This window comes from Taeniopygia guttata, chromosome 8 (assembly GCF_048771995.1).
Source record: "Taeniopygia guttata chromosome 8, bTaeGut7.mat, whole genome shotgun sequence".
Lineage (NCBI taxonomy): Eukaryota > Metazoa > Chordata > Aves > Passeriformes > Estrildidae > Taeniopygia > Taeniopygia guttata.
In genome coordinates this window covers 9,400,122-9,419,896 of record NC_133033.1, presented here as the reverse complement: position 1 = coordinate 9,419,896, position 19,775 = coordinate 9,400,122, and the positions used below count along the sequence as shown (strand labels likewise).

Genomic DNA, 19,775 nt, shown 5'->3' with positions numbered 1-19,775 from the left:
CTCTCTGCCATGGCTAATTGCAGCCCTAGTCATCAGTGAGGGAATGCAAATCCATGTATGCCCACTCATCGCCTGTCACCTCCTTGGCAGGGACACCTTTAGGAGTTGCACAAGGAAAGGATGTGGAATTTAATACAAGTGCTGATAATGCAACAGAAGGCAGAAGAAAGAGATTAAAGTAATCAGCATCTTTCCAATCTGCACCTTTTTCCCTGATTGGTTCCTCTGGCATCTTCTGCTGGTGGCCAGCACCCAGCTGAGGCAAGCCAGGGACCAGAGGCTGGACAAGAGCAGCACCAGCAGCATGCCACAGGAACACAGTCTGCTCCTACCAGCTGTGGCAGGGAGACTGCTCTGCCTGGATCTGGTGGAAAAGAGGCCAAGCATGCATCGATAAGATGAATTAGTTGTCTCAGCAGCACCAGCAAAATGAGCGAGAGGAGCCGAGCCCGTGAGGCCCGGCCTGCTTTGTTTCAATTACAGCAGCTGCCAGAAGAAAAAGATAACCTCAATATTGATGGCAGGAGCAGCAGACAGAGGTGCCCTTGCAGGCTACTGGGAGCAGGTAGAGGAGGAAGGGGGAGGAGAGATGGAGGAGGGGGAGAAGGGTCTCAGCTCATGGCTCTCCCCATGGGAGAACCTGGCTGGTAAGAAAGACACATCTGATCCCATTGCTCTCATCCCTGTGAGGAACAGCTCCTTTTCACCCTGGTTCTTGTCCTAGTCACTGTGCAGAACATCCTCCAGCAGAGACGGGGTGCAGAAACCCAGCACTGGGACACAGCACCATGAAATCACTGAGCAGAAAATCATCTCTCTGCTCCCCACTCAGGATGCAGGGCCGGGAGAGGCACTGAGTACGGCTGTGTGGGATGATGGATGGAGCTGGAATAAAGGGCAGAGACAGGCCTGGGGCACCACAAGCTGCAGGCAGGTGTGACCACCTGCCAGGGCCACAGCACCCACCTACCTGAGGGCTGGGGAGCCCCACAATGTGCCTGCAATGGGGACTGGTCTGGGCACTGGGGACAAGATGCCCGTGGTGACTTTGGACTGCATGTGGGAACCAGCTGCAGCTTGGGGCAGGCACCCCAACATCACACCTACAAGCCAGGTATGGAGGTGCCAAGCCAAATATCCTCCAAGCAGTGCAGTGTTAATGTCCTGGACTCCCATCCTGGAAGATAAGAAGAGATGGGGTCTTCTCTCGAAGAAGACTTCTCTTCAATGTTAAACTCCTTTACTTCCAGCTCCTGCTCAGGGGATGCAGACCATCCTTGGCTGCTGTACCTTGGGGTCTACATCCAGCCCTGTGTCCCTCCCTGTGCCCAGGGCACAGACCGGCACTGAGCAAGATCCCCCCCGGGCCCACCAGAAGCCAAACGGAGCAGTGGTCACTTCACAGAGGTTTTATTCGCACTCCGGATACCCGCGCTGCCCTCCCACCCCGCTCACCCCCAGGAAAGACCTCGGCACCCTCACCCTGTCCTCCCCGAGCGGTACCCATTGATTCGGCCCCTGGATCTCCAGGAGGGGACAAGGCCACCATCTTGCGGCCACCAGCACCACTGCACACACCCACCCGAGCGCACGGTCACACACGGGGCTACAGGGCTTGGACCGTGGCGAGCTGCCACATCCCACCGCCCTTCGTGCCCTCAGTCCCCCGGACCATGTCCTGCCGGGCACACGCTGTCCCTCCCCTCGCTCCCTGGCCAGGAAACTCGGGGATTCCAGCACACCCAGGAGTGCCTGGATGGGCAGAGGATGCCGGCAGTGCTGCTCCCATCCCAGCTCGGGCAGAGGATGCCGGCAGTGCTGCTCCCATCCCAGCTCTGGCAGAGGATGCCGGCAGTGCTGCTCCCATCCCAGCTCTGGCCCCTCCAGCCCCACCCCGCTGCTCTGTGCGGTGTCAGCCAGCAGTGACCAGGGACCTCCTGGTTTGCACAGCGGGCTTCATTGAGCACAGAAAGGCAGGCAGTGGCAGAGGAAGGCTCAGAACTGAGCCCTGGGGCTGAAAACGCAGCACTGAGCAGGGTCCAAGGGGAATTTCCATCCCTATCACAGCCTAGGAGGGCAGCCCACATGAGGTATGCTGGAGGGAGTTGTTAAACCAGTGCTGCTGGTGACCAGCAGCCCAAAGCAAGTCCTTCCATGCCTCTGTGAAGCGAGCTGGGGTCATCTGCACACTACTGGGTTCTGCAAGGCTGCCCAGCCTGGTTTAATGCTCATCCCCCTCCTTCTGCTTCCTCCCCTTGTGATGGAGCTGGCCATGGTCTCCATGGTGGTGGTGAGCATGGGTAGCAGGTTTGTGGTCCTCACTTGGGTTTGTGTCCCTCTCGCTGTTGACCTCATGATGGCGGTGAGGATGGAGGGGCTTGTGCTGGTGGACGGGGGTCTCTGACTCCATCCCCTCGTGTTCAGGAAGGGAGCTTGGGGTTGCAGGGCCCTCCATGGTGCTGTTAGCCTGAGGAAAGTAACACAAGGACTGGTGTGGTATGTGAGTGCCCACAGAACCCTGCAGAAAGCCTGGGGCACAGCTGTGAACTGAGAAGGCAGACCAGCATTCATCATACAGAAAACTGTGGGTCAGAGCAAATGCCCTGCAGCCCTGACCCAGGGCACAGGGAGGACAGGAGAGGCTGGAGCACACAGGGTACAAGCCTCTAGACTTGCATCCCTTGGCTCAAGCTGCCTGTGGTCCAGAAACAGGAATTAGCATTTAGTATTTCTGGATGTACTTCTCTCCTGGGAAGTGACTAATCTCCTGCCAAGCTCAGAGCTACACCCTTTTCTTTGCTCTGAGCTTGCCACCTCTGCATCCACCACCAGCCCTTTCTTTTATGGGAACAGTCCTAGTTAGCATTCCTAGACATGGGATATGACCCCTTTAGTCAATTCCTTTTCAACCGGAAAGCTCTGACCTATTTAAGTGCCCTTATTCCAGACCTTCCATCACCTTTCCTCTCAAACACATCTGAGGGCAGCTGCTAACCCAGAGCCTATCCCCAGCACAGAGGAAATATTGCTCTTGCTGATGTGCAGTGCCAAGGGCAGAAGGGATCCCAGCTCCAGGGAGCATTCCAGCTCTTACCTCCTGGGTAGTGTTGGGGTACAGGGAGCAGTTGCCACAGAAGTCCTTGATGTGGCTGGAGCGGATGGCTGCCTCCACATAGGGGAAGTGGAGGAAGCTGAAGGGCAACTGGATGTGGAAAGCCAGGCGGCCACACCTGAGGGGAGAAGTCATGGCCTGACTCAAGACAGGGGTCTGGAATCCCCCCCAGCCCAGGCATGAGAGGAGATTTTGGAAGCCCATCAAATGCTCTGTAACACCCATTAAAGCCTCAGGCGAGTCGGGGGACACTCACCGGTCATAAACAAGGAAGTCGTCCTTGTCACCCCCCAGGACCTGCCAGACGTCAGGGTCCTCCGGCTCGGGCTGGAAGACGGGGACGCCGGGCGGGGCATGGCGCTGCAGCTCGGGCAGCATGGCGCGGGACAGCGGCGCCTTCTCGTTGACGATCATGTAGCGGACATCGGCCGTGCCCTGCCGGGCCAGCCGCTCCCGCAGGCCCCCGAGGCTGCGGGAAGGAGGCGATGGGACGGCTGCCGGGGCAGGGGGCTGCCGGACGCCCCCGAGCTGGCGGGGACTGCTGTGGGGAGCGGGAGTGGGGCTCACCTGTGGGCCTGCCTCAGGCAGAACTGTCAGCTGGCCTTCAGCAGGGCCACCACCGTCACCTGCCCTGCCGCCCCCTCCATGGGGCTCGAGCCGTTGATGGTCCATGCCGGCGCCTCCTGGCAGATCCGGCTGCTGTTGGCCGTCTCCTCAGAGGCCGAGGCCAGCCCCAGCCCCAGCCAGGTGGCCAGGGCCAGCACCAACAGCCCCATCCTGGACCCTGGCCCTGGCAAGGGGACATGGGGTGTTACTCTCCTCCCAGATCCACTGCAACCCCAAAACACCTCCCTGCAGCCTGCTCCAGGGCAGACAAGGGTGTGGGCAGTATTGGCCTGATCCTGGCACTGGGAGCCAGGACCCCCATCCCGGGGGGCAAGGAAATGGGTACGAGGTGGGGAACTGGGCTCCTTGCTGCTGTCTTTTGTGGGCACCCACTGCTACAGCATCCTGTTCTCCCCTGGCAGTGAAGACCCACTCCATATCTCAAGAGAAGAAGGTACTCCTCTGCCATGGGCCTTCTCCATTTCTTTGATCCCACAAAACAAACCCAGCCCCAGAGAGAGGTCTGACTTTGCCCCAGAAGGGAGCAGGGATACAGCCCTCATCATCTCAGCTGCCAGTGAGCAGTCACTGGGACAGAGATGGTTTCACCTTCAGGTCACCTTGAGAATCCTTGATGCCCCACGAAGAGCTTTGGGACTACACAAAGCTTTTAAAACCCTTGAGTCTCCCAAAATTTGCCTGAAGCCCTGTCCTCCAACAGCTCTCTAACTCTGCCCATCCCAGGATATTGCCCATCCCTCTAATACCCAGCACACTCAATGGGCAAGAGGGAGGATACGGGTCTGGAGGGAATGGTCTGGGGAGGGAGCAGGGAGATGCAGGATCTGGACAGGGTGGATGTGCCCCCACTCCCCAGCCCTCTCCCCGCGAGAACGAGCCCTCGATACCGCACTTCTCCTCGCTGCCGTCCTCCTTCGCTCCGGGCCCCAGCAGTTTTCAGCAACTTCCAGCTGGCCCTGGTCCCCCTTTTATCTCCTGACCACTCTCCCCGCCCAGAAGGGAGGAGAAGAGCGGGGACTGTGGCCCGGCCACCACTGCCTGCCTCGAGGGGACAGCGACAAGGCAGGCACTGTCCCGGTCGGTGCCATGTGGCCTCGGGGCGCTGCTGCCACAGCCCAGCCCGAGCCGTGCTGGAGCAAAGCGGTGCCTGGTGCCGGGCTGACGCCAGGGGCTGCCAGGCGGTGCTGCAGGGGAGGGATGGACACAGCCGCTGCAAACCAGGCACAGGAGGGCTGGGGGTGTTGCCAGGGACACTGCTTACACCAAAGGGGTGCAGGAATGTGGGGTGACCTCCAACAGCGCCATCCCTGCACGGGGTGCCACAGGAGCCACCAGTGCCGTCTCTGCTTCCCTGCAGCCAAAAAGATGGTGTCTCCCATACACACCGGGGTGCTGGAGCTCCCTGCCCTGTGGGGTGTCACCTCAAAAGCCGGGCTGTTCTGTTGTGCCCATGGCCGTTCTCAGGCCAAGCTTGGCCCCACAGCAACTCCCCAGTGTCCAGTTCCATGCCTCCTGTCCGGCCCCACGTTGATGGGTCTGTGCTAGTGGCGGTGTTTCCTTGGGAAATCACAGCGACACTGATTCCACCCCCCAGCCAAACAAGAGGAGCTCACCACTCTGGCAGCACAAGGACATCTCTGCAAATATTTGAGCAGTTTATTGTACCTGGGATCTGTACAAAAACATGATAAGGCAGGGAAGGGCAAGCAGCCACAGTCACAGCGGGGGCAGAACATGATCCCAGGCACACATAGAGCGGGGATTGTCTGAAAACAGCAGCGGGAGAGGGGATCACTGCTGAGAGGCTTGAGGGGCCCAGAGATGTCTGCGAGGATGATGAGCAGTCCCTCATGACTGACACCGGACTTTCCTCAGAGCTGTTCCCCCCAGGTGCCCACCGGGTACCCCGGACGCTGTGAAGCGCCCAGCACTGAGCAGGGACACATTTCCCCGGTTCATGTGCTGGGACTCGGGCTGGCAGGCAATGACCCTGCACAGACACGAGCCGCAGCCACCGCCGGGCAGGCGCTTCCCCTCGGCTCATCCCGAGCCGCCGTGCCCGCGGTTTTCCGCCTGGGCGGCTTTTCGTGCGCAAAGCGCGGCACCCGCAGCGGGCAGGGCATTGTCGGTGTGCCGGCCCCGGGGCGCCGTGCCCGGTGCACGCCGGGGAGGAGCGGACTGCCCCGCCCCGCGCCGGCGCTGCCCGCCTCCCCTTCGCCCGCAGCCTTGACCCCGGTGAGCCGCGGCCCGAGGGCGAGCGGGGCGCGGGGGCGGCGGGGCGGGCGGGGAGCGGGGCCGGCGGGGGCGCGGCGGGGATGGCGGCGGGAAGCGGGGCCGGAGGGAAGGGAAGGAGCGCCGGCCGCTGCCCATGTGCTCGCCGGGCTCCACGCGGCCCCGCTGCCCTGGGCTGGTGGGAAGGGGCAGGGAGAGCTCGGTGCACACCGCCCCTGCAAGCGGGCAGGTGGAAGGGAGTATTTCAGCAGGTGTGTGGCCCCCAGCCCACTGCACACCTGTGAGGACTGGCCGGAGCGGCTCGTGCATGCCGTGGGATCAGGAAGCCTCAGTGGGTGCTCTGGAGAGGTGATTCCGATTGGGTTTTGGGCACATCTTTTTTCCCTCTTGAACATCACAGATATTTGGATTGGTGGGGAGGAAGATCACTTTCCCGAAGTGTCCCTCCTCTGTGCCCCTAGGGCAAGGTCATTGTTCCCAGACTGTTGCAGGGAGCATGGTGACTCCACGCTGTCCTTGTTTGGGAGGGGAAGGGCACATGAGCCCATCATGACCCCACTGCTCCCCTCCACTGGTGGGACACACCTGGCAGGCGCTGGGGCAGAACAGGAGCGTTTTAGTTGTAACCAGTGTGTTGCTCCATGTTTACCAGTCCATGTTCCTGGTACAGGACATTCCCACCATAACCCTTGTCCCCATAATCTTGCTTACACATGCAGCACACCTCCTCCACTGGGAATCCCCGCTGACCTCCCTTCAGCACTCCCAAATTACACGTAGCTCCAAAGGGGACCCACAGGGCTGCATCCAGGGCTCAGGGCTTTCCTGCTCTGGGACCTCCAGCATGGGTCAGGGTAGCAGAGTGGAAGGCTGGCAGGAAGGCTTGGCATCCTTGGACAGCTCTTTGTAGCTGGTCCCGAAGGTGGCTGCCCTTTCACAGTGCAAATTGGCTCCTGAGACCCACTTATTTAAAATACACACATTTAAAAGGTGCGAGTTTACACACATATGGATCTGTGCTTGCAAACACAGGTGTGCTGTGTGCAAAGTGGGGGAATGGCTTTTCCCCAGGGCCAGCAGCCCCCCTGATCCCCTGCGTCCTCCCCGCAGCCTGCCCAGCCATGGCAGCCTCGCTGAGCCGCCCCTGCTTCATCTCCCTCCACCTGCCCTACAGGCAGGGCTGGGGCCAGCACCTGGCCAGCACCTTTCGCTTCCAGCCAGTGGCCGTGCGGGAGACGCCGCGTGTCCGGCAGGTGGCCTTGCAACGAGAATCTGCCATCTTCCTCGTCAACGAGCGCCTGGCACCTGCCAGCACCTCATCCCATGATTTTCTCTATGACGTAGATCCCCAGCCCACCCTGGGCACGGCCTCCAATGTCTGCTTTGAGGTGGATGATGTGCCAGGGCTCTGCAAGCGGCTGCAGAGCCAGGGATGCTCCTTGCTGGTGCCCCCCACTGAGCTGAGGGATGACGCTGGTTCTGTCACCTACGGGGTGGTGAGCTCTGTCGTGGGCAACATCAGCCACACCCTTTTGGACCGATCCTGTTACCGGGGGCTCTTCCTGCCTGGCTTCCAGCCCATCCAAGGAGCCCCCTCAGCCACAGGGGATGGGATCAAGATCACTCACTTTGACCACATCACATATGTCTGCCCCCGGGGCGGGGCCCGGGCGGCTCTGGACTGGTACCAGCGCTGCTTCGGCTTCCACCGCTTCCTGCTGAACCCCCGGGAAAGGCCGGCTGAGGGGTATGTGCTGGGGGGACAGGGGGTGGGCATGCTGCTCCTCGCACTGCAGAGCGCCCAGGGCACCCCAGCACATGGCTGCAAGCTGGTCTTTGCCGAGTCTCTCTCCCAGAATGGCACCAACCAGGTCGACACGTTCCTGGAGCAGCACGGCGGGGCTGGGATCCAGCACGTCGGCCTCTGCACCACGGACATTGTCAGCACGACCAGGGCTCTGCAGCAGCGGGGAGCACGGTTCTTCACACCCCCCACCACCTATTACAGCCAGGGGGGCAAAGCAGAGGAGATCCGAGGAGCTGGGCAGGACCCCCACACGCTGGCAGAGCTTGGCATCCTCCTGGACACCACAGTGCCTGGGGACAAGGGTCGGCCGGGCACCGATGCCACAGAGAGCCCCTCCCAGGAATATCTGATGCAGATCTTCACCCATCCCATCTTCTCCGAGGAGACCTTCTTCCTGGAGCTCATTGACCGTCGGGGAGCGCCCGGCTTCGGGGAAGGCAATATCCGGGCGCTCTGGAAAGCTGTGCAGGTCTACATGGACCAGCAGCAGTAGTGCAACGCTGCAGTCCTCCTCCCTCAGCTCCCCATCTGCTCCACTCCAACCCTGGGGCAAGGACCATAAAGATCCCGTCCCTGGCATGGCCCAGGCGGGCAGGGACCAAGGATCCACATCAATCCAGAGCCAACTCAGCGTGGGAGCAAGATGCTCAGGGCCAAGTCCAGCAGGGGTGTGAGCATGGCCCAGGATGGGTGCATTTCTCCCCTGCCCTGGGTTCCCAGTGATTTATCGACCACATGTAAAGAACTTTCTGCCTTATTTTCAGCTTAATTTATTAAGACTTGAGCCTGGAGCATGGCCAAGAGTGTGCTGGCACAGAAACACCCCCAGACGCAGAGAGATGAGGGGCTGCCCAAGGGGAGTGGATAATCCAGGGGTTGTGGATTATGGGCCACTTACTGGCAGTTACCACCCACAGCATGACCAGCCCTGGGGGCGAGTGGTGGCCTCTTCCTCCTCTCAATTAAAGAATTAACTTACAGGCACTGCTTTGGGTTTTTAATCCTTTTGGGTTTTTTATTTAAGATGTGCCGAGTGCTGGGTCAGGATGAAATGGCCATTTCCATCACTCAAAGTGGGCTTATCAGGAAAATTGAGATCACTGCCCCTAGCACCTCACCAGGACTGTCCCTGCCAGCCCCCAGCATTGTGCATTTGCAAGGGTGCACCACGATCAGCAGGAACACTGCCGAGCAGCCCAAGAGAAAAATTATAAAAGGAGGATGAAACCCTGCAAAAAGCTCTGGGGGCAGTTGTTCAGCCCCAGGGAGGGGCAGCCCACAGGCAGGAGCAGCACAGCCCTTGGTGGCTGATATCTGCCCTTGCAGGAGGGGTGCTCTGGGTGCTTTATTTGGGGTCACCAGCAGTTAATGCTCAGCCAAGGGGCTCTTGGGTGCACTAATGAAGAAATCCCCGCTCTCCCCAGCCCAGATCTAAGGGTCCTGTAGGCTATCTTCACATTCCACCACAGGCTGCCCAACACCCCCAGCTTAGCACAGTGCAACAAACAGTCACTTAAAAAACCGCACACACTTGAGATTTATTTTCAGGTCCAGTAAAAACAAGGAAGGGTACAGCAGCATCCCCAGGCACTGGCTGGGGCATGAGATGCAGGCAGGGGACAGGGACAGGGCTGCAGTAGCCATGTGGCCACAGCCTTCCCACTGCTGGAGAGAAAGCCCTGCTGCCCTGAGTCCACAGTGCCAAAGTGGTGGCAGTTCAGGGCTGAGTAGCCCCAGAAGGGCTCCAGCCAAGGAGGGAGGGCAAGTCTGGCTCCAGGATTAATCCAGGACCGGTGGCCACATCCAGGCACAATGCCCACAGGGGAGGCAGGGGAAAGGAAGAGCGAGAGACCACTGTAGTGCCATGTCCTGGGCTTGCTACAGCACAGGGACAGCACTGCCAGGCCCAGGCAGGGCTCACCCCAGCGAGGGGCTCTGGTGTCTCACACGAGGAAGGTCGGGGGCCTCATGGGCCAGTCGGTGCCCGGAGAAAGGCGTGGAGGGAGAGCTGTGTCCCAGGGCAGGGCCTGCCTGCTCCCTGTGCTTTTGCCCCCCGCTTCCGCTTGGAGCCCTGCAGGAGACACAGCAGGGCTCAACCAGACCCCAGGGGCTCCCACAGTCTCCAGGGATCCCCCCCCGGGTACTGGGGACACCCAGGGGCAATGCCAGTCAGGCAAGTGCCCCTGCCACGGGCTGGGGATGCTCCTTGGCCTGATCCCAAACCCTGGAGCACCTTCACCACAGCACACCAGAGGCTGTCCCACAGCACTGGGGCTCCAGGCAGCCTGGAGCACTGCTCACCTTGACAGGGCTGCTCTCCTTTCTGCGCTGCTTCTCGTGAGCTTTCAGCACCTGAAGGAAGAACAAGAGAGCCCAGAGCTGAACAGCAGCTGGGTCCTGGAGCTGGGACAGCCCAGAGAAGTTGAGGGGATGCCAGGGGTTTTCCCAAGGTAACTGAGGGAAGGGAGGAAAGGCCCAAGTGCCCCCCCCATACCTTCTTCATGGCCGTGGAAATGGCCGAGGCATGGAACTCATCCTCTGTCACCCAGCGGGATGGGGACAAGGCAGGGTCCAGGGTCACATCCCCATCTAGGTGCAGGGAGTAGACCACATACGTTTGGTGGATGTGGGAGAAGATGTGGATGACCTGTGAGAGGAGGGAAAGACACACGAGATGGGCAGCTGGCAGGAAGTGGGGGATGCAAAGTGCACTGAGCCTGCCGGGATCCTGAGCAGTGGGGCAGAGCTTGGGAGGGGTGACAGTGGGGAAGGGATACCTTTCTTCTGTGTGCTACATCCCCATGGCTGAGCACAGGGGACTCACTGCATCCCTCCAGCTCCAGGCTCACCTCTCCAATAAACTGCAGGCCTTTTGCTGCCACGGGCTGCCCCATCCAGGCCTGGAGGTGATCAGCCAGCTCCTCCCTCTCCTTCTCCTCCTTCAGATCTTGAGCCAACGGGAGACTTGGGAACTCCCAGAGTCCAGCCAGGAGACCTGGGAAGGAGGCATGACAGAAATGTGAGACAGCAAGGGACACAGGCAGGGACACTGAGCCTTATCAGAGCCCCGAAGAGCTCCTTTCCCAACCCCAGCAACCAAAGCCACTCCCTCTATCCCTCATGAGGTGGAAGGGTCTGTGTGGTGCCTTCATCCCCTCCTTCCCAGCCTCATTACCCGAGCTGGGTCTCTGCACAATGAGGTATTCTGGGGCCCCATGGCAGCCCCTCCGCTCCAGCACACACGTGGCTGTCCGCATCACCCGCGGCGGCTTCTTCGCTGCTTTCCGGGGAAAGTTGGCCACCCCCAGGCTGCTGTCCCACGGCTCCGTGGCTGGGGGGCACAGGGGACAGTCCCCAACACCTGCAAACACCGGTGTAACAGCTGCTGCAGGGCTCAGACCTGGAGCTACAACAGGGATCTCCCCACATGCTTACCACAGTCCTCAACATCAGGCACTGGGGGGGCTTTTCCAAACAGCTTCTGAGAGGTGAAGGCCAGCTCCTTCTCCACCTACAAGGGCAGACAGAAGTGAGAACAGGCTCATCCACCAGCCCACCTTGTCCCCAGCCATGGCAAACCCTCAGGGCCACACTTACTCTGTGCCATGCCTGGCAGTGCTGTTTCACCGGGCACTCCCTGCACAGTGGGGATTTGGGCACACACACAGTTGCCCCCAGCTCCATCAAGGCTTGGTTAAAATCCCCTGGGCGACTCCTGTCCACCAGGACATTGGCCATGTCCCTGGAGAAACAGCAGTGAGAGGCACAGGGATCTCTGGGGAGAGCCTGCCAGGACCTTTGCCTGCCTCCTGCCTGTCAGGGGAAAGCTCCTAGGTAAGCACAGGCGCCTTTCACCAGTACTCCCAGCAGCACTAACTTCCCAAGAGTTCCCATCTCCACACCTGCCTCCCTTCTAGGCTCAGCTCCTGGGTGATCCTGCCTTTAGCCTCAATCAGCACAGCTGCAGAGACAGAGCATTCCCCTTACCAGAGCCGGTCGATGACAGCCGGGCTGCTGGAGTCGGCACCGATGCATCGCAGGCGGCACAGGACCCGGATCACGTTCCCATCCACAGCTCCCGTGGCCTGCCACCAGGAGCTGGGATTACAATGGTGGTACAAAGAAGGGAGCTGGGATGCTCCCAGGATGGAGAGTGACACAAATGAGGCCAACCCACAGGTCAAGCTGGGTGGGGGCTGTGATGCATCCCAAGGACAACCCTGGAGAGCCCTTGGCTTGTGAGAGGCAGCAGCAGGACCTTCAGGAGTGGGGCTGGGCAGCCGAGGGGGAGACGTGTCCACTGTCACCAGCTCTCACCTGTCCGTAGGAGATGGACGCGATGGCTCCCGCCGTGTACCGGCCCACGCCCGGCAGCAGCTTCTGCAGCTCCTCAGCCGTCCTGGGCATCTGGCCAGCGAGCTCGGACACCACCTGGCAGGGAAGGGCCAAGCTCAGGGAAGCAGCAGGGGTGGGTGTGTGCAAGGAACCCACTTTGCCCATGGGAAGATGGGATGCCAGCCTCAGCAGCAAAGCCCCAGGGAGGCAGGGCAGACATGAGCCAGCACCAGCCCAGCAGCCACAGAAGGCTTTTGAAATGCCCTTCCCCCCCACTCCAGCACCTTCCTTGCTGCTTCCTGCAGACGCTTCCCTCTGGAGTAGTAGCCAAGTCCAGCCCACAGCTCGTTCACCTCCTGCTCCGAGAGACGCAGCACAGCGTTAATGGAGAGCCACAGGGCAGGGAGAGCACCTAGCCCCGGTGATGCTCACCTCCAGGGACGCCTGTGCCAGAGCCTGCAGCGTCGGCCACTTCTGCAGGACAGAGGGAAAGGGACAAGTCAGGGACAAGCAGAGTTCTGGGGATCTGCCACAGGCAGGGGAGAGCTGCCCCCTCCAAAAGGGGCAGCCTGTGGGCACAGAACTGTGTAAGGAGCAGTCACCTGCATCCAGCGGTTGTAGTAGTGGATCACTGTAGCCACCTGTGTCTGCTGGAGCATGATCTCGGACACCCACACTGCAGGGAGCAGGGCAGGGGTCAGAGCAGAGGCACCAACGCCACCCATACCTTGTGCTGTGGCCACGTTAGCACTGGCTACAAACCCTGCACAGCACCCAGCACATGGGACACCCTCCCACCCCTCACCTGCCCCACAGGAGCTCCCCCAGGCGGGTTCTCCAACCCCCCAGCACCTCGCAATGGGAATCAATGGCTCTTGTGGCCACTTCAGGCAGCTTGTTCCAAGGATGGCACACGAAGCCACACCTCAGTGCAGTCCCTGCTCCTCACCTGCATATCCCCGTCGGTCGGCATCCGGCTCTGTCGCTGCCTGGAAGGGGAAGAAGATGAAGTGTGAGAAACAAGGTGACACAGGACCCCACTGCAGAGGGGACCTGTGTGTAAAATAGAACAGTCCATGGTGTGTTTTGAACACTGCAATAGAATCTGAAATTAAAACAATATATTTTCCCCAAGCACTCAGAAGTTCTGAGTTTGGGTTAATCAAGTGACAGCCAAAGCAGCTTCTTGCTGATGAAATCCCCCAAAGACAGTTACTTATGAGGTTCAAAATCCCACAGAGAGCTATCCCGTACCTGAGCCTGCCTGCCTAGGAAGCAACTGGAGGCAGATGTAAATCCCATAGAGGGGCTGTGCAGTTCCCACCATTCAGACATTGCTGAAAAGCTGATGCCCACCCTCAGCACCACAATGACTCTCGAGCCACTGCTGCCAGGCAGAGCACAGAACAGGCAGGAGCTCTAAAATCACGTCCAGCAGGCTTAAAACAAATGCATGGGAAACCTTCTCCATGCAGCACTTGCTGCTTCAGGGCAGCATAGAGGCAGGAACAAAACAGGATTAAAACACAGCTAGACTAACCTTGCCAGAGATAAGTACCCCTCTTGATGGTTATATTTGAGAAATGTGCCCTGCTTTTACTCTTCATACCTAAGGATTGGCTTCAGACCACCCACCACAACACAGCCACGACTAGCTGGGAGCACTTCCATGCAGGTAGGGATGCACGACATAGGTAAAAGCACCATGGGCACATCAGCCAGGCCCCCTTAAGGCAGAGTAGTTCCCCATCCCCGCTTCCCGATGTCTCCCGTTACCAGTGTCCTCCAGGGAAGGTCCCGCTTGCACCGGTCATACCAGGCGAGCAGATTCCGGCGCAGGGCCTGGACCTCGGCCGGGTCGCTGAAGAGATGCCGGGCGGGCGGCGGAGCGGGCGCTGCAGCCGGGACCCCTGCCGGGAGAGCGGCGGGAGCTCAGCGCACCGAGCACCGGGCTTTACGAGGAGCCAGCCAGCACTGCCCGGGCTGGCCGTCCGTGCCCCGGAGAGAGCACCCCGCGCTGCCCAGCCCTCCCGGTACCGGCAGCTCCGCGGGGCGAGCCGCGCTCCGGAGAGAGCACCCCGCGCTGCCCAGCGCTCCCGGTACCGGCAGCTCCGCGGGGCGAGCCGCGCTCCGGCTGTCCGTGCCCCGGGGGGAGCACCCCGCGCTCCCCGCTCCGCCCCCGGGCCGGGGCCGCGCTCCCCCCGCTCCGCCGGAGCGCGCGGGCCCGCGCGGGGCTCATGGCGCAGCCGCCGCCGCGCGCGCTTTCCCGGGAAAACGCGTCCCGCCCCGCCCCCGCGCGAGGACCAATCAGAGCGCGGGTCCCGCCCGCCAGCCAATCGAAGGGAGGCGCGCGGAGCGGGCTCGTACCCGCCCCCTCCCGGAACGCAGGGTGAGGGGCGGAGCCTCTCGGCGCGCTGGAGCCAATCAGCAAGCCGGGAGCGAAAGGACCCGCCCCTGCTCCCGCCGGGCCGAGCGGCCGCTCGGGAAGGACCCAAAGGAGCTGTGCCAACTAAACGCCTGTTGACTTAATTCCAGCTTCGGTTGAAAACGGATTTTGAGAACGGTAGAAAACCCCACCGGGACCGGCAGAAGCCGGGCCGGCCGCGAGGGCGGGCCGCGCTGGGCGCGGAGCGGGCACGGCGTGCGGGGCCCGCGGCGGGTAGGCGGCAGGCAAGCGGCGGGCAGGCGCGGCCGCGGAGGCCCCGTGCGGGCGCAGCCATGGCGGGCCCGGCGCGGGTGCCGGTGGTGGATGTGCAGAGCGACAACCTGGCGGACCTGTGGCCGTCCATGCTGCTGGCGCTGCGCTCCGCCACCTTCGTGGCCGTGGACACGGTGAGCCGGGGCGGCGGCGGGACGGGGCGCGGCGGGTGCCGGGGAGCCGCTGACGGTGTCCGTGTCCCCGCAGGAGCTGAGCGGCCTCGGCGCCAGGAAGTCGCTGCTGAGCCCGTGAGTGCCCGGTGGGGCGGGCGGGGGGGTTTGCGTCTCTCGGTACCGGCTGCGCGGGGTCCTCTCCCCGGGCACGGGCAGGCCGGAGCCGTCACGGGCCGTTCTCCGCCGCCAGGTGCATCGAGGAGCGCTACAAGGCCGTCTGCAGCGCCGCCAGGACACGCTCCGTCCTGTCCCTCGGCGTCGCCTGCTTCAGGCAGCTCCCGGAGAAGGTGCGTGCGCGAACCGTGGCGCGGCCGTTGTCTCTTGGTCGGTCCCGGGAGACGGGGACGCGCTGGGAGATGGAATTCCCGCGTGGAATTGTCCCGGCTGTTTCGGCAGCTCTGACGGGTATCCCTGGCTTCTTTGCACGCTCTCCTTGTGCAGTCCGAGAACACGTACCTGTGCCAGATCTACAACCTCACGCTGCTCTGCACCGAGGATTATGTGGTCGAGCCCCAGTCAGTGCAGTTCCTAGTGCAGCACGGCTTCGACTTCAACAAGCAGTATTCCCAGGGGATCCCTTACCACAAGGGCAACGACAAGGTACAACCCACTCCCTTTCATACCCCTCAGCCTGCTCTGCTCCAAGTTTCTGGCGGTGTGCTGGCTTCCCCTGTGTGAAGGCGGGCGCGCACTGGGGTCCCGTGTGCAGCATTATCCCTTTCACCTCCCTGCTGCTTTAAACCCACTCATTGCAGTTGCTTTTCCAAGCGTTTGTGTCTCTGTTCAGAGTCACAGCTGTGGGCAGCATGCTGCTGCTGCAGGCTCTGAGGGCTCTGCAGGCTGCTGGGGCTCACTGACCAATCCTCCTCGCGCAGGGCAACGAGAGCCAGAGCCTGAGCGTTCGGACGCTGTTCCTGGAGCTGATGCGGGCGAGGAAGCCGCTCATTCTCCACAACGGCCTGATCGACCTGGTCTTCCTGTACCAGTGTTTCTATGCTCACCTCCCGGACAGCCTCAGCACCTTCACCGCCGACCTCTCCGAGATGTTCCCGGCGGGAATATATGACACCAAGTACGCCTCGGAGTTTGAGACTCGCTTTGTAGCCTCCTACCTGGAGTACGCCTACAAGAAGTGGTGAGCAGCACACTGGTCCTCAGAGCTTACAGGAAGAAAGGCAAAGGGAAAGTCAGTGTGTGTTTGTTTTTCCAGGCAAGGGGGCTCTGTCCTTTCACTGTCCCACTGACTGAAGGTGCTTTTCAGGTGACTCTGCCCTGGGCTTTTTCTGTTTCTAGAATGGGTTTGTTTTTTAATAGGCCTTACCTGTTCTGTGGGCAGCAGCTGAAAGAGAACTTCAGAACTGGTGCCAGGAGAAGACTGATCACAGTGGCCTGATTTGATATCTAATTGGGTTGTTGCCTGGCTCTGGTCCAGTAGTGCCACAGGGTCGTGGCAAAAACTCACAAAGAAAAGAAACCAGGGCTGTCCTGCTGGTCTCCTAATTATAATTCTGTCTTGTGAGGGATACTGCATTAAAGGGTAGGTACCCACTGCACTCCTTGGCACTGAACAGCTCTGTCACATGAGACATCTCTGCACACGAGATGCCCATGGCCAACTCTGACTCCCATCATTTCCTTCCAAGCAAAGGTTGTGCTCTTGCTCAGGACACACATCTGTGCTTTGCAGTCTGGCCCCACATTCTGCAGGCCCCACACAACCTAAACAAGCCCCTTGCAGTGATAAAGCCCCTGCGATCTCCATAAAACTCAAGTCATGCTCTGTTTTGAGGAGGAATGGTATTTTTTGTGACTGTTTTATCTCAGGAAATGCCATTCTGACAGGTCTGAAAACATTCAAGATGGCCATTCTCAAAACACGAGAGTGCTTTGTTTTGACAAGATAAAAATAACTTTTTAAGCTGACGTCTTAAATGTTTTAACCCACATTAGGTAGAGCCTTCCAAAGGTTTTGGCCTTTTAACCAGCTCTTGGGACACATAGAGATCAGATTTTTTTTTTTTCATTAAATGGAAACTCTTTCCTTGTTGTCTGCATTGCCCAGGTTCAACCTGCCTGGGTGGTGACTGCTGGATGGTCTGCACAGTACCTTGTTTTGGGGCATCTTTTCCTTATCCATTAGCACTATGAAGACAAAGACGTATCTTAGTGCCCTTTGTAGTTAAAAAACCAAACTGTGCATACCCTTCTCCTGTAACTTCAACAGAGCTACTCCTTTCCCTTTTTCTATATCAGTATAAGAAAAAAACCCTTTGAATCAGCATGAAAACAACTACTTACTATAGCTGCTCTCTTGGGATTGAATTCCTTTCCAGCACCCGGGGCTGGAGCTCAAGAGCAGGAGAGTCATGGAGTTGAGAGCTGGTGGAGAGCAGTGTTGGCTCCGTGCCCTGGTCCCATCCCACAGTAACTGTGCTCCTCTTGTTCCAGCAAGCGAGAGAACTGCAAGCTGAGGGACTCCAGCGGGCAGCACCTCACGGTGGAGTTCTGCAATTACCCTGCCAACATGTCCCGCTATATCGACTACCGCTGCTGCTCTCTGGAAGGAGACGGCCACAGCGCTGCAGGGGGCAATAAGGTGCCTGTCTGTGAGAAATTTTCGGTAAGTAACACTAATCCCTGCTCCCTTCGTGACTCCATGGAAAGGGGCACATGTGGCCTGAGGCAGAAGTTGTGGGAAAGCATCTAGCAACTTCTTCATATATGGTACAAGGAACATTTTCAAGCTTCAGGTGGCTTCGTGGCAGACAGGGCAATAGCGTGCTCTGCTTTGAGGCTGGGAATCCTACAGGCTTCATTAGGAAGATTCCAACAGTCTATGGCTCTAAACAGTGGGACAGTACGAGTTAAAGCACACCTTGCTTTCTTGGGGGGGCTGCAAGTTCTGTGTTAGTTTGGCTTGTCCTACAAGAAAGAAGTGCCACCTCTACCCTTCCCTTTATCTTCATTAGATATAAAAAATTATTACCTGTCAGTAGCTTCTGGCACTGTAGCCCAGGGTGATCCACAAGAGCTTGTCCTAGTGCAGCTACAGCAGCAAAGAGCCCATCTGGTCAGATTATAACTGGCTTCAGGTGATTCATGGAGAAAAGGAGCTGTTCCACACATTGTATATTCTGTCACAGAACATAAGTTGGGGAAATCTCTGGAAGTTTCTCATCCAACCACCCTCTCAATGTTGCTCAGAGCCTTGTTTGGTACATTTTGAAATTGGGTAAGGACAGAGATTAAAAAACTACTCCAGAGCCCTGTTTAAGTGCTTGACCACTACATGAAAAATGTTTTCCTGCATCTCTAGTCATAATTTCCCCTCTTACCAGGTCCCTTCTCCCTGTGCTCTCACAAGAGTTTAGCTTCATCTTCCTCATAACCTCTGCTGTAGGTACCTGCAGACACCAACTAGATATCCCCTTCCCCTTAGCCTTGTCTTTTTCAGGTGGAACAAACCCACCTTCCTTAGCCTCTGCTCACATGCTGTGAGCTGCACCCAGTACAGTGTGTCAGCACCTTCCCTGTGTGCTGGGGATCTGTAACTGGACACTGTCCCTGCTCCAGCCTCACAAGCCCGCAGTGGAAAGGAATAATGAGCTCCACTCCACATTATGGTGGTTGTTGCTCTAACCAGTAAGATGGAGGTTACAGACCCCTCTCTCTTTCTCCCCAGGCCTATGGGTGGTGTCCAAAAGGGGTGAAGTGTCCAGAGTCTCATAATATTGACCTCATCATTGACGAGGATGACAAGCTTTGGGAGAAGCGAAATAAACGGAAGCAGAGATGGAAGCAGCGGAAGAACCTGAAAGCGCTCACAGCGGCATTCCAACAGGAAAGCTCAGGGGACAACATGGAGCAAGCTCAGAACGGGGAGGAGGGACCGCCACGGAAGCAGAGCTGCTATGAGCCTGCAGCTGCTACAGAGCTGGTAGAGATCACACCCAACGGGGAGGGCAGGCCACTGGAGGAGCGCTGCACAGACATGGAAACAGAGGTCAGCTCAGACACCAGCACACAGTGGGAAGAGAATCTGGGGAGTACTGAAAGAACTGACCAAGGAGCAGCTGCCCAGAGCCCTTCTGCCAAGGGAAATGCCTCTGAAAATGACCAAGTGGAGAAGAAGTCAAAGGTTCCCGCTGGGTTGGGCTCAGCCAGTCACCCAGCCACCCTTGACACTGAAGCAGCTGGTGCTGCAGGAAAGGAAAAGGAAACCCACGTCCCTCCCTCGCAGGGGGGCACACACCGAGCTGGCTTTGATGCGTTCATGACTGGCTATATCATGGCTTATGTCTGGATGCTCAAGCAAGGGAAAAATACAGACACCGATGCAGGGCCCTGGTTGCCAGACTGCCACAATAAACTGTACCTCAGTGGGAAATCAGTGCCACTGCAAATAGTGAAGAGCTTGTTTTCTAAATCTTCCAAAGCTCACAGTCAGAAGATAAAGTTGGTGTGGGACAGTGCATAGAGCTACAGAACTCCTCACTAAACTGTGCTTTTTTTGTCTCCTCCAAGTTTTGGAGTTCTTTCTTCCATCAAGAACTCACCAAAAAGGGAACAGGTTTCATATTCTTGTTTGTGTTTTAACATCTGACCAATTAAATTGCTCTCACTTGGAGCTGGCCGTGTTCCTTAGTGGCATGCTGGGATGTGAAGGCAGGGATGAGGCTGAAGGGGGGAGAATCACCTTTGGTTAGAGCATGCACAGATGAGACGTTTGCCCCTAACAGGAGAGAAGGGAAGGAGAAAATTCCTCGCACATGGTCTGATTCTAGAGCTGGC

At 58.9% G+C, this 19,775-nt stretch overlaps 4 protein-coding genes across 8 annotated transcripts; 2 read left to right on the top strand and 2 right to left on the bottom strand.

Annotated features, from left to right (window-relative positions):
• Positions 1-1,394: 1,394 nt before the first annotated feature.
• Positions 1,395-4,769, bottom strand: LOC101233925 (selenoprotein Pb-like). Of its 2 annotated transcripts, none has more exons than XM_030278873.4 (5): positions 4,632-4,769; positions 3,680-3,902; positions 3,369-3,581; positions 3,095-3,230; positions 1,395-2,467 (listed from the first exon to the last, which is right to left on the bottom strand). In XM_030278873.4, the coding sequence occupies exons 2-5, from the start codon at positions 3,886-3,888 to the stop codon at positions 2,222-2,224; spliced, it is 804 nt and encodes a 267-aa protein (XP_030134733.2). In that variant the 5' UTR covers positions 3,889-3,902; positions 4,632-4,769; the 3' UTR covers positions 1,395-2,221. The 2 variants fall into 2 exon arrangements, with proteins under 2 accessions (XP_030134733.2, XP_012430762.3); XM_012575308.4 differs by having other exon boundaries at positions 4,627-4,761.
• Positions 4,770-5,867: 1,098 nt separating this feature from the next.
• On the top strand, positions 5,868-8,758 carry HPDL (4-hydroxyphenylpyruvate dioxygenase like). Of its 2 annotated transcripts, none has more exons than XM_030278872.3 (2): positions 5,868-5,974; positions 7,082-8,758. In XM_030278872.3, the coding sequence occupies exon 2, from the start codon at positions 7,093-7,095 to the stop codon at positions 8,269-8,271; it is 1,179 nt and encodes a 392-aa protein (XP_030134732.2). In that variant the 5' UTR covers positions 5,868-5,974; positions 7,082-7,092; the 3' UTR covers positions 8,272-8,758. The 2 variants fall into 2 exon arrangements, with proteins under 2 accessions (XP_030134732.2, XP_072789177.1); XM_072933076.1 differs by lacking the exon at positions 5,868-5,974 and adding an exon at positions 6,044-6,319.
• A 533-nt stretch (positions 8,759-9,291) lies between these two features.
• MUTYH (mutY DNA glycosylase) lies at positions 9,292-14,391 on the bottom strand. Of its 3 annotated transcripts, none has more exons than XM_041717971.2 (15): positions 14,151-14,391; positions 13,890-14,023; positions 13,063-13,102; positions 12,716-12,789; positions 12,546-12,587; positions 12,398-12,469; positions 12,096-12,209; positions 11,766-11,863; positions 11,376-11,520; positions 11,214-11,289; positions 10,954-11,139; positions 10,628-10,773; positions 10,273-10,425; positions 10,080-10,130; positions 9,292-9,849 (listed from the first exon to the last, which is right to left on the bottom strand). In XM_041717971.2, the coding sequence occupies exons 1-15, from the start codon at positions 14,350-14,352 to the stop codon at positions 9,745-9,747; spliced, it is 1,638 nt and encodes a 545-aa protein (XP_041573905.2). In that variant the 5' UTR covers positions 14,353-14,391; the 3' UTR covers positions 9,292-9,744. The 3 variants fall into 3 exon arrangements, with proteins under 3 accessions (XP_041573905.2, XP_030134728.2, XP_072789176.1); XM_030278868.3 differs by having other exon boundaries at positions 14,217-14,390; XM_072933075.1 differs by lacking the exons at positions 13,890-14,023; positions 14,151-14,391 and adding an exon at positions 13,368-13,878.
• Positions 14,392-14,655: 264 nt separating this feature from the next.
• TOE1 (target of EGR1, exonuclease) lies at positions 14,656-19,611 on the top strand. Its single transcript, XM_030278871.4, has 7 exons — positions 14,656-14,945; positions 15,019-15,059; positions 15,175-15,271; positions 15,426-15,584; positions 15,860-16,119; positions 17,433-17,604; positions 18,667-19,611. The coding sequence occupies exons 1-7, from the start codon at positions 14,832-14,834 to the stop codon at positions 19,459-19,461; spliced, it is 1,638 nt and encodes a 545-aa protein (XP_030134731.2). The 5' UTR covers positions 14,656-14,831; the 3' UTR covers positions 19,462-19,611.
• The last annotated feature ends 164 nt before the right edge of the window (positions 19,612-19,775 follow it).

Coding starts and splice junctions, on each gene's coding strand:
- MUTYH (XM_041717971.2), bottom strand. CDS start 14,352: ATGAGCCCCGCGCGGGCCCGCGCGCTCCGGCGGAGCGGGGGGAGCGCG. Junction 11,140..11,213: donor GCCTGATGTTGAGGACTGTG/GTAAGCATGTGG, acceptor CGGTGTTTGCAG/GTGTTGGGGACTGTCCCCTG. Junction 10,774..10,953: donor TGTGCAGAGACCCAGCTCGG/GTAATGAGGCTG, acceptor CCTCCTTCCCAG/GTCTCCTGGCTGGACTCTGG.
- HPDL (XM_030278872.3), top strand. CDS start 7,093: ATGGCAGCCTCGCTGAGCCGCCCCTGCTTCATCTCCCTCCACCTGCCC.
- TOE1 (XM_030278871.4), top strand. CDS start 14,832: ATGGCGGGCCCGGCGCGGGTGCCGGTGGTGGATGTGCAGAGCGACAAC. Junction 15,060..15,174: donor AGGAAGTCGCTGCTGAGCCC/GTGAGTGCCCGG, acceptor CTCCGCCGCCAG/GTGCATCGAGGAGCGCTACA. Junction 15,585..15,859: donor ACCACAAGGGCAACGACAAG/GTACAACCCACT, acceptor CTCCTCGCGCAG/GGCAACGAGAGCCAGAGCCT.